Source organism: Tiliqua scincoides, chromosome 2 (assembly GCF_035046505.1).
Source record: "Tiliqua scincoides isolate rTilSci1 chromosome 2, rTilSci1.hap2, whole genome shotgun sequence".
Lineage (NCBI taxonomy): Eukaryota > Metazoa > Chordata > Lepidosauria > Squamata > Scincidae > Tiliqua > Tiliqua scincoides.
The window spans coordinates 113,807,066-113,817,933 of NC_089822.1; the positions used below are offsets into that span (position 1 = coordinate 113,807,066).

Sequence of the window (10,868 nt, forward strand, 5' to 3'; positions counted from 1 at the left end):
AAGAAAGAAAGAAAAAGACCATGTAAGATCTGAGTCAGTCAATTCCTTTGCTATTCAGGGATCAGAACAAGTGGGGTTCCAACAGGGCAAATCTACTTTGGATCATTGTATTACTCTGTCATATCTTATTGAGAAATATTCCAAGGGGACCAAACTTAAATTATTCAGTCGTCTTATTCTTTACAGGGGCTTTTGACTCAGTGGACAGGGAAGCTGACTAAAGTGCAAATTTCTTATTAGGAGAGCGCATCAAAATACTACCTGCCAAATTAAATGCTAATAGGTGCGGAAATTAGCAACACAAATTCAGGGGAAGTCCCCTCATGGATTAGGAACTGGTTGAGGACCAGGTAGCAGAGAGTGGGTGTCAATGGGCAATTTTCACAATGGAGAGAGTTGAGAAGCAGTGTACCTCAAGGATCTGTCCTGGGACCGGTGCTTTTCAACCTGTTCATAAATGACCTAGAGACAGGGTTAAGCAGTGAGGTGGCCAAGTTTGCGGACAAACTTGGCAAAGTTTTCCGAGGGGTGAAGACCAGAAGAGATTGTGAAGAGCTCCAGAAGGATGTCTCCAAACTGGGAGAATGGGCAGCAAAATGGCAGATATATTTCAATGTAAGTAAATGTAAAGTCGTGCACGTTGGGGCAAAGAATCAAAACTTATAGGCTGATGGGTTCAGAGCTGTCTGTGACAGATCAGGAGAGAGATCTTGGGGTCCTTGTGGACAGCTCAATGAAAGTATCAATCCAGTGTGCGGCGGCAGTGTAGAAGGCTAATTCCATGCTGGGGATCATTAGAAAAGGCATTGAGAATAAAATGGCTAATAGCATAATGTCATTAAACAACTCAATGGTAAGGCCACACCTGGAGTATTGCATCCAGTTCTGGTTGCCACATCTCAAAAAGGATATAGTGGAAATGGAAAAGGTGCAGGAAAGAGTGACCAGAATGTTTACTGGGCTGCGGCACCTCACATATGAGCAAAGGCTACAGCGTTTGGGCCTCTTCAGTCTAGAAAAGCGGCACCTGAGGGGAGACACGATTAAGACATACAAAAGTCACACACACACACACACACAAATCCTCTCTGGTTCTATAAACCTCAGCAACAATCCAACATTTGAATCTCCTGCACAAACTAATCCAGATTCCAGTTGATGATGCGGTGGAAGTTGTCAGAGGCCTGCTAGATTTTTCAAGAGCCTTCCCAAGTGATGATTTTCATTAATGTATCCCATATGGATGAAAGGCTTAGGACAGGAGTTGAGGAAGCATTGCTCCAAGTCAGCTGGACATTGGCATACTGCAGGGTCAGGCAGGTTCCCAGAGCTTGTAAATTGTTCCTAAACTGAAATAATTGAAGGACAGAGGGGCAAGGGTTGGTGGCCAAATGTGCTGTGGTATCATCAGAAATAATATGCATGATGGCTTGTTGTCAGAAGAGAGTAGTCAGGCTGATAAAAACCCACACAGATAGAAAAGAGCATCAACCGGATCTTGCCAGAGTGCAAATATGGGCAGCCGATGACAATTTACATGGCTGCCAGGAAAGAATTCTTTCATTAGCTGGTGGTTTCCTTGGCAAGGTGCTGCCCATGTTCCCCAAACAAATAGGGGTGGTGGTAGCATAGGGCCTGAGGATGGTATCCCTAAAGTCAGACACCCTTGTGTGGTAGCACCGCCATCCAAAATGACAGGAAATTGGATGTGTATGTATTAGAAAGATAGAAAACCTCTGCTCAAGCCTCCTGGATGTATCTGGTAGAAATTTTTGTTGGAAAAGGGAAAAAAAGAAAGGAAGCAGCCAAACTGTAAGCACGTTTATATTAGAGAAACAGCAGTAAGAAGGGATTGCTTAACCCTACTTATATAACGTTTTCTAAACACGGATGACACTTCACATAGCTTGATGTCCTTACAACTCCTGTAACTTAAGGAAATAGTATTACAGTGAACTTCAGAAACAATGGATGTTTCTGCTTCAGTTAAAAACTAGTCCTATGTTTTGTGCACGTGTGTCTCCTTTGACTTAAATGTGTTTGGATTTAGTGGGATTTTCAGTATTAAAAGACAACCCTTGCCCCCATTAGCCTGCTGTATGCCTGTATTGAAGTTGGGAGCTGAGCTTGCCTAAGGCCACCTGGTGAGACCATTCATGGTCGCAACTCTGTCCCCAACTGGCCTTCAACAAAGGATGCTGCCTCCTCGTAGTTTCCACAAATAAGCGTGGCTAGGCCGAGGTGGCATTAGTACCAGTTCTGCTGGAGTCCTTATGCAATTTTAACTCCACATCCCTCTCTTGCCGATCTTTCCCCTGCCGGCATTGACAGTGGCAAGTTTCCTGTATACTGTCAGCCAGGGCAGCATAAACAAATGGGTGGATGCAAATGTGGAACTGGACCAAGAGCTTGGCTAGTTGGTACAAGACTGGTACAACTCTGCTGCTCTCACTTTCATTCATCTTGTTGGTACTTTGCATACGGTAGTGGAGATTCAGATTGCGCAGGATGTGGTACGGAAAATAGAAAATAGCGTAGAGGGTCACCACCACTCCAATTAGTGTTTTCACCTTGCGCTTTTCCACCTTTGTGATGTTGCAGTTGCGGAGGACTGTGTGGAGGATGGCCCCACAGGAGACACTAGTAAGGATGAATGGCAGTCCACACCCAAAACCCATCAGGAACAAGCTGTAGGGCCAGTAGTTGGCCAGTTGCTCTTTAACAGCACTCCCTACACACAGCTGTACCGTGGTGTTGGTGCTGCGGTCATAGTCCAGGGTGGAAAATTTTAAGACCGGTGTTGAGATTGCCACGACCAGTAGCCATACCAGCCCACTTAGAAGCTTGGCATGGCGGGGTTCCATGTATCCATGAGAGAAGAAGGGGTGGACAATGGCTACGTAGCGATTCAGACTGATGCAGGCAACAAAAAAGGTGCTGCCATAAAGATTGCAGAAGAAGAGGAAACGGTCCAGTTTGCAGAGAGGAAGGCCAAACGTCCAAGTCTTGGGTTGTTTGTAATAAAGTGCCAGTGGCACCAAGGAGAGGGCATAGAGCAGGTTGCTGATGGTCAGGTTGAAGGTATAGATGATGCCACTGTGCCAGGTGCGTTCATAAGCCACAAAGCGATAGATGGCAAAGACATTTCCAGCCACGGCCAAAATGAACTGCAGAATTGGGATGAACCATATTTGGTTTTGGAAGGACTCAGACATATTTTCATGCTCTAAAAACCTCTGTGGACTCATGCTGGGGAAGCAGGAAAATTGAGATTAGCACATACCAGCATTTTTAGACCTTAAATACTAGGCATCGCTTGAAACCGTTAATGAAATCAGCAAATACATTTACAAAAGGCCTAATTTCATCAGATTTCCAACAAGATTGACTTGTTTTTTCTCTCTGACTATCAACTCTATGCTATACAATTCTTGCCCGTAGTGTGGTCTCACATCACCATTATACAGGGTGAGTTGATTGGTCCCTGGCATTTTAGTGTACCACTATATCTTAATGGAAAGTAACATAGTTAATGGTAATGGAAAGAGAAATGTCCAAAGTTCTTTACAGACCTTACAAATGCTGGATGCGTCTGCCCTTCATGACACGGCATGTCTATCCTGTAACACAATTTCACCCCTACTCGCACCAGCATTACCTGGTCTGCCTGAGTGAGAGCTGTGGTAATGCATTATTTCAAATCCGTTAAATTGGGGGCAGGGGCAGCACAAACCCCTTGTTCTTAATGTAGCGTCAGTGGAAATCAAACACAAAAGTGCTGCTGAACAACGATAATGGACGGTTTTTGTGTACTCCAAAATGTAGTAAGCCTTCTCTGCACCTGACACGAAATCCCCCTACCAGCCAAGGACATGCTGATTCCACAGTGTGAGCGCATACAAAACTTGGAGACTTTCTATCACCATGTGCTGTGTTTCTGTATCCCTTACACCTACGGCTCACCAAAATCCCGGAGACTATGATAACTCAACCTGCAGTCTCTCTCTGATCATAGAGATTTTGCAGGAGGGGTTAATGCATTACAAGCCCCTGCAACATTTATTTTGATCAGAGTTGGTGACTGGCACAATAATTGGGTATGTCAGGGAAGAAACACGGCCTCTACCATTCCTGAAGGTGGCTGGCTCCAGCTTAAGCTCACTTCTTAAGTAAGTGTTCTTTAAATTCTGTAATGAGAATTATGGTACTGTATACAGATCTCTATATATTCAGTATGTAGCACAGAGTGCTAGCTGAGTTTTCGGCTACTGAGCAAATGGAATTTTCCCCTGTTATGCATGATGATGGCACTAGAGGTTACTACACTGAAAGTGCTGGCCAGGCTACAATAGTTCTCATATCAACACAGATTCATGATGGCAGGGTGGTGGCAACCACCGCAACCAACAGAGGAAAAAGATGTGAGAGAGTCATGGAGCGGCTTGCCGGGACCATATCTGGGCTGCTGCTGAGCATTAGCACAAACTGAGCTTTTTTCTTTGCACTCATTTACCCACTGCTGAAACCTCCTTTTGAGGAACAAAAATGCACGAATGAGTGGGTGGGAAGCGGGGTCAGCAGTCAGGCCTGGCACTCGCCAGCCAGTCTAAGATGTCTGTGCAAAGAGCCTTGCAGTGATGGAGCAACTCTGTTGGGCAAAAGAGCTGCTCTGTCATCATGCCCTCCCCCCCCATCTTGCCAATTTAAGTCCCACCACAGACCAGCGGGCAGAGAGGCACCTGGGTAGAAGCAGCAGCCTCTAAAGAGGATATCACCAAGAGCTCTTTGAGACCTGCAACCAATGTTGGTGGAAGGGAAAAAAATTATACAAAAATAAGAAACTGATCTGAATGAAGTGCCACCAAAGTTACAACCATTATTAGTTCCCCGTCACCATAGCCCTGAGCCTCCATGGCCAGAGGCAGTATACTTCCAAACATGTTGCTGAAGGGCAAATAATATAGACTGTTCATTCCCTGCTTCTGTGTTTCCTGAAAGCACCTGGCTGACCACTGTTGGAAACAGGATGATGGAGCAGCTAGATCCTGAACCAGCAGGATGGTTTTTCCAAGCTCCCTAAGAACTCAGCCTTGGTAATTTTAGAAATCAAAGGCATGCTATGACTTGATTCACAAAGGAGACGGCATAGAAACATAGAGTTGGAAGGGAACTAATAGGTCATCTAGTCCAACCCCCTGCCTGTAGCAAGAAATCCTCCTAGAGCAAGAAATAATCCAAGAACAATCATTCTCAAACCTTTAGCACCGGAACCCACTTCTTAGAATAAGAATCTGTCAAGTCCCACTGGAAGTGATGTCATGACCAGAAGTGACATCATCAAGCAGGAAGAGTTTTAACAATCCTAGGCTGCAATCCTACCCACCCTTATCCAGACGCGATAGGGCAAAACAGATGCCATTTTTGGAATCAGCACCCCAAATATACCCAGGAATTTGTGTAACGTTTAAGGAGGCAAAATGTGTGTTGGCCTGAGTTATCATTGTTAGAAGTATATATGTAGTAGCCCAGTGGTTCTCACACATTTAGCACCGGGACCCACCAGGACAGAATGAGAATCTATCGGGACCCACCGAGAGTGATGTCATGATGGGAAGTGACATCATCAAGCAGGGAAAATTTTTAACTATCCTAGGCTGCAATCCTACCCACACTTACCCAGGAGTAAGTTTCCTTTACTATCATTGTTAAAGATACATAGTAGCTTGTTAAAAATACAAGTCCATAACATTTCCCCCAATGCAGTCACGTACCATGGTAGCATCAAGTCTAAAACATTAAAAATAAAATATTGAAATGAATGGGGACCCACCTGAAATTGTCTCGCGACCCACCTGGTGGGTCCCAACGCACAGTTTGAGAAACACTGTAGTAGCCTGTTAAAAGTACAGGTCTGTAACATTTCCCCAAATGCAGTCACATCCCATAGTAGCATCAATATATTAAAACAAAAATATTAAAATGAATAGGGACCCACCTGAAGTTGGCTTGCGACCCACTTAGTGGGTCCCGACCCACAGTTTGAGAAACATTGTCCTAGAACATTTTAATTTCCGAGTACCAGGCTGTGCCTCTCCTTCCTCTTCTCTGCTGATTTTTAAATGTAAGCCTCGCACCCTTCAGCACTGCTCCTGCTATGGTGTCTTTTGGTACCACTCCTCCTGTTCTGCCGCTTGCACTCACCTGCCCCACTCCCACCAACCCACCCAGTGCTACCACCTTACCTGACTATTCCAAGAGGCCACTAGAACAAGCGTAGATGACAAGCACACAGCATAAAGTACCACGCTGCACCACCAGAAGAGGGAAGTTAGCTTTTCCACCACTTCCTGAATGTTTGAAAACCAGCCCTCTGTTAAAATCAGCTTCCTTAAAGCCAAGGCTGCTCAAACAATATACTGCTAGCTACATTTAGGTGCAATCCTAAATACATTTACATGGAAGTAAGTTCCATTGAATTGACCTTCTAAATAGACATGCAAGGATTGTGCTGCACACCAGGAGTACATCCCACTGGATTAAACACAAGTTTAATGAAAATGCACGCATGATTGCACTTACAGAAATTTAGACAGAGCTAAATTATGATTTCGCGCAGCTACAGAAGTAGTACACAGGCACAAAATCCAGGCACAGGCACAAAATCCAGTTCTCATTTTGATTAGAGGGGGAAAACAAGGGTTTTGGCCTATAAGCTTGAAACGTAAGAGTGTCCACAGATTATCTAAAATTATTTCCAGCACTTCAAGGCCCTGAATTGCTCCTTGTTCCTCAAGAATATTATTATTATTATTATTATTATTATTAACAGTATTTATATACCGCTTTTCGACTTATTATGGTGATGGAAATGAAGAAGTGTATGTAAAATGTCTTAGATTGTATGCTTTCTACAGGCTGGAGAATTAGTTGGACCCAATCCAGCTCAAGTTAATGGTCGGCCCAATCCTAACCACCAAAGCAGTGCCAGGTGCAGTGGAGCCAAAAAGGCTACTGCTGCATCCAGCGGCCCCAAGGCTACTGGAAGTCTCCTCAGGGGAAGAGGATGACCTCCCGGGCTGGTCCCTCCCCCTGTCCCACCCCAAAAAGCCACACTGGGCTTTTTGGTGTGGGCAAAAGGGTGTAGCCAGGGGTGTTTTTAGCCAGGGGTGTTACCCCAGCCTTGCACATCATCCTCCTGCCCAGCGCCAGCACTCCCCACTCCAAGAGTGCCATAAATGTACTTTACAGCACATTTGTGACAACTAGCGCTAGCGCTGGAGCCCAGTACAGGTGCTGTGGGCCGGTAGGATTAGGCCCTTAGTTTCATTGTTTTCAGTGGAAATCAAGCATGTACTTTTCCCATTTTAAAAAAACCTAAAACGACAGGACTTGACCACACTCAGCTCAGACTCAATTTTGCAATGAGGCTTAACACTAGAGCAGGGCTGCTGAAACGTGTGGCTCGCGGGCCACTTCCAGCCTGCGCGGGCTCCCCATCTGGCCGCAGGGGTGACCCCCATCTCCAATGGGCACTCGACCCTCACCACAGCCTACGATGACCCAAGGCGGGAGCTCCGGGTCTGGCTTTCCCTCGCTGCCTTGAGCTTCACACCTGCAAAACTCAGCAGCAGCAAAGACAAGCCCAGCATGCATGCAGGGCCTTTTATATAGTGGGAAGGTAACACGAGGCTTGCAGGTCTCGCATTAGTTCAAGCCTCGTGTAACCATCCCACCATAAAGGCCCTGTGCGCACGCTGGGCCTGTCTTTCCCTGCCTGGCCCACAGGCAACACGCTCATGGAGCCAGAGGCAGCAGGGGAAGACCAGGCAGTGGGAAGGGGGAGAGCACAGCAGAGAGAGAGAGCACGCCCGCGTGAGGAATGGAGGGCAGGCAAGTGGGCAGCAGCACATGCAGTCCATGTGAGGATGGAGGGTGGGTGGGTGGCAGCGGCAGCACATGCCACCTGCGTGAGGCAGGCGAGTGAGCGCTCAAGCCACCCTTTCTGTGTGTGAAAGTCCTTGTGAACTGGCTTTAAGATCTCCCCCTCTTTGTGTGAAAGTGTTTAGGAACTAGTTGGAATTCATTTATTCATATAATATATTCATTTGTGTAAATTATGTAAATATATTCAAATTTGAAATGTAAATTAATTCTTTTTTCCAGCCCCCCTCCCCAACAGTGTCAGAGAGATGATGTAGCCCTCCTGCTAAAAAGACTCAATATTCCAGCTGTGGCCTTATCAATTTGTACAATGACATCATATTAGCAGTTTTATTTTCTGCTTTTATTTTCTACCTTTTCCAATAGAATCAGCCTTCTTCACTGCTGCAGCATATTGGATTGACACTTTCATCAAGCTGTCCACCAGCGCTCCAAGATCTCTCTCCTCATCCGTCACAAACAGCTCAGAACCCATTATTAACCTATTTGTGAAGTTTTGATTTTTTTTGCCCCAATGTGAATGACTTTACACTTACTTACATTGAAATGCATCAGTCATTTCGCTGCCCATTCTGCCAGTTTGGAGAACTGTTTCCTGGTCCTCAACCTAATCCATGAGAGGTCATGCCCTCTAATTTCCTGTGGAGTTCAGCAGCCGTGAGGGACCATGTCAAACGCCTTCCGACAATCTAGGTATAGAATATCCACAGGTTCTCCCGCATCCACAAGTCTGTTGACCTTTACAAAGAATTCTAAAAGGTTTGTGAGGCAAGACTTACCTTTACAGAAGCCATGCTGATTCTCCCTCAGCAAGGCTTGTTCGTCTATGGGCGCAATCCTAACCAACTTTCCAGCACTGACCTAGTCGCAATGCAGCCCCAAGATAAGGTAACAAACCTATCCTTACCTTGAGGAGGGCTCCTTGACTGCCTCCCCACTGCAGAATGCAGTGCATGTCACATCGGCACAGCTATGTTACTGGACTAGATGTGTGAGATTTGCTATCCTTCAGTCCTTTGGCACTTGCCTTCTCCTTCTCCCCCTCCCTTTCTTCGCACAGATGCTTAACTAGCTGTCTTACCTTGGCACTTTGTTCTAGGAGGCCACAAACCGCTTCATGCAGAGGGTCACGCGGCAGCAGGCTCTAGATTTTGACTTACTGGCTATTTGTGTCCCAGTTATCAAGATAGATTATCTAGATTTATCTGTTCCTCTTCTTCCCCTCTGCATTTGGTTTCCAGTTAAAATCAATCACAAGGAAACAAGGGATGTGGTTACATGGTACTAGATAACAGTATCTGAGCAAAGCACAGCAAGAACAGAGTCAAATATCAAAACCTATGACAGCAGTTTAGGGATAACTGATTATCTGCATTTGACACACAGAAAAAAATTCTATTATGTTAATACAATCAAGCAACTGAATGCTCCAATCATACCCAATACAGAAACAGGAAGACAGGCCAGAAGCTGAGAACCATGAAGAGGAATAACAAGCAACCTGCTTTGGGGATGGATTTCTTGGATTCACAGGAGCCTTGCATTATTCAATGAACTTTTTTCCAACCTTACAGCTCAAGCTTCTAGTAGAACTAGAACCAATGGGTACAAACTGCAGATTTCGATTAAGAAATTGATTAGACATCAGGAAAAAATTCCTGATGGTCAGGGTGGTTTGACAGTGGAACAGATTGCCAAGAGAGGCGGTGGACTCTCCCTCACTAGAGATATTCAAGCAGAGGCTCAGCAAGCACCTGTTGGAGATACTCTAAGACAGGGGTGCTCAATAGGTGGATCGCGATCTACCGGTAGATCGCGAGGCAAAATGAGTAGATCGCGGAGTGCCGACCACCCCCCTTCAGGTGCCTCTGGGAAGAAACGCCGGGAGTAAGGCCCATTGTACTCAATGGGGCTTACTCCCAGGTAAGTGTGGCTAAGATTGCAGCCTCACAGCCTAATCCTAGGCATGTCTACTCAGGAGTAAGTCCTGTTATACTCAGTGGGGCTCAAGGTACACCAACATACATTGTACACATAAATGTTATATGTTATGATGGCGTGAACATTGTAAAAAAAACTCTGGTAGATCTCCGGGCCTTGCTGGGTTTCAAAGTAGCTCTCGAGCCAAAAAAGTGTGAGCACCCCTGCTCTAAGAGGATTTCCTGCCTAAGGCAGAGCATTGGACTAGATGACCTATTAGTCCCCTTCCAACTCTATGATTCAATAAGTAGGCTCTGGTATCAGTTCAAGTTACTGGACTAGATGTGTACCCTTCCCAACAAGTTCAGAACTCTCTTCTCTCAAAAAATTGCAGCACACTGCCACAACCAAGGTAGGAAACACCAGCTAAATGCAATTCCAAACCATGGTTGGTGCAATCATATTCTGGAACCCATATTGTGGTTTGATCTGCCAAACAGTCAAACTATGGTGTATAACTGCTTGTGTGCTCCTAGCAGCTTAGCCCTCTCCAAGTGTGGAAGCCTCTGGCAGCAGACCAACAGCCATAACCAAGGCTTTTCCACCCTAACATCACGACAAACCATGGCAGGATGTCTGAACCACACCACAGATGTAAACCTTACATTGCCACGTAGGCAGCATTTGCCTTTGTGGATATGAGTAGTGTCCACAGGGACTGGCCAACGTCCTAGAACTTGTTCCTAGAAGCTTGTCCTCTTGTATAAATGCTCAGATATAATCCACTCTCTCAGAAACCCTCCCATTATACTAAAGCCTGCAGATAAGCAAGCTGGTACCTTTGAGGTTTGAAGAGACACTTTGCCAACAGTCTGAGGCTAAGAGGCAAAGAAGGAAGGCCCATAGCCAGGGAGACAGACCAGGGACAGGCTGCACTTGCTCCCGGTGTGGAAGGGATTGTCACTCCCGGATTGGCCTTTTCAGCCACACTAGACGCTGTGCCAGAA

General features: G+C 45.8%; 1 protein-coding gene across 1 annotated transcript; it reads right to left on the minus strand.

Moving 5' to 3' along the window:
• Positions 1 to 2,231: 2,231 nt before the first annotated feature.
• On the minus strand, positions 2,232 to 3,248 carry P2RY11 (purinergic receptor P2Y11). The gene has a single exon (XM_066612700.1). The coding sequence runs from the start codon at positions 3,246 to 3,248 to the stop codon at positions 2,232 to 2,234; it is 1,017 nt and encodes a 338-aa protein (XP_066468797.1).
• Positions 3,249 to 10,868: the final 7,620 nt, after the last annotated feature.

Bases quoted from the DNA above. Each gene is read 5' to 3' on its own strand.
- P2RY11 (XM_066612700.1), bottom strand. From the start codon at position 3,248: ATGAGTCCACAGAGGTTTTTAGAGCATGAAAATATGTCTGAGTCCTTC.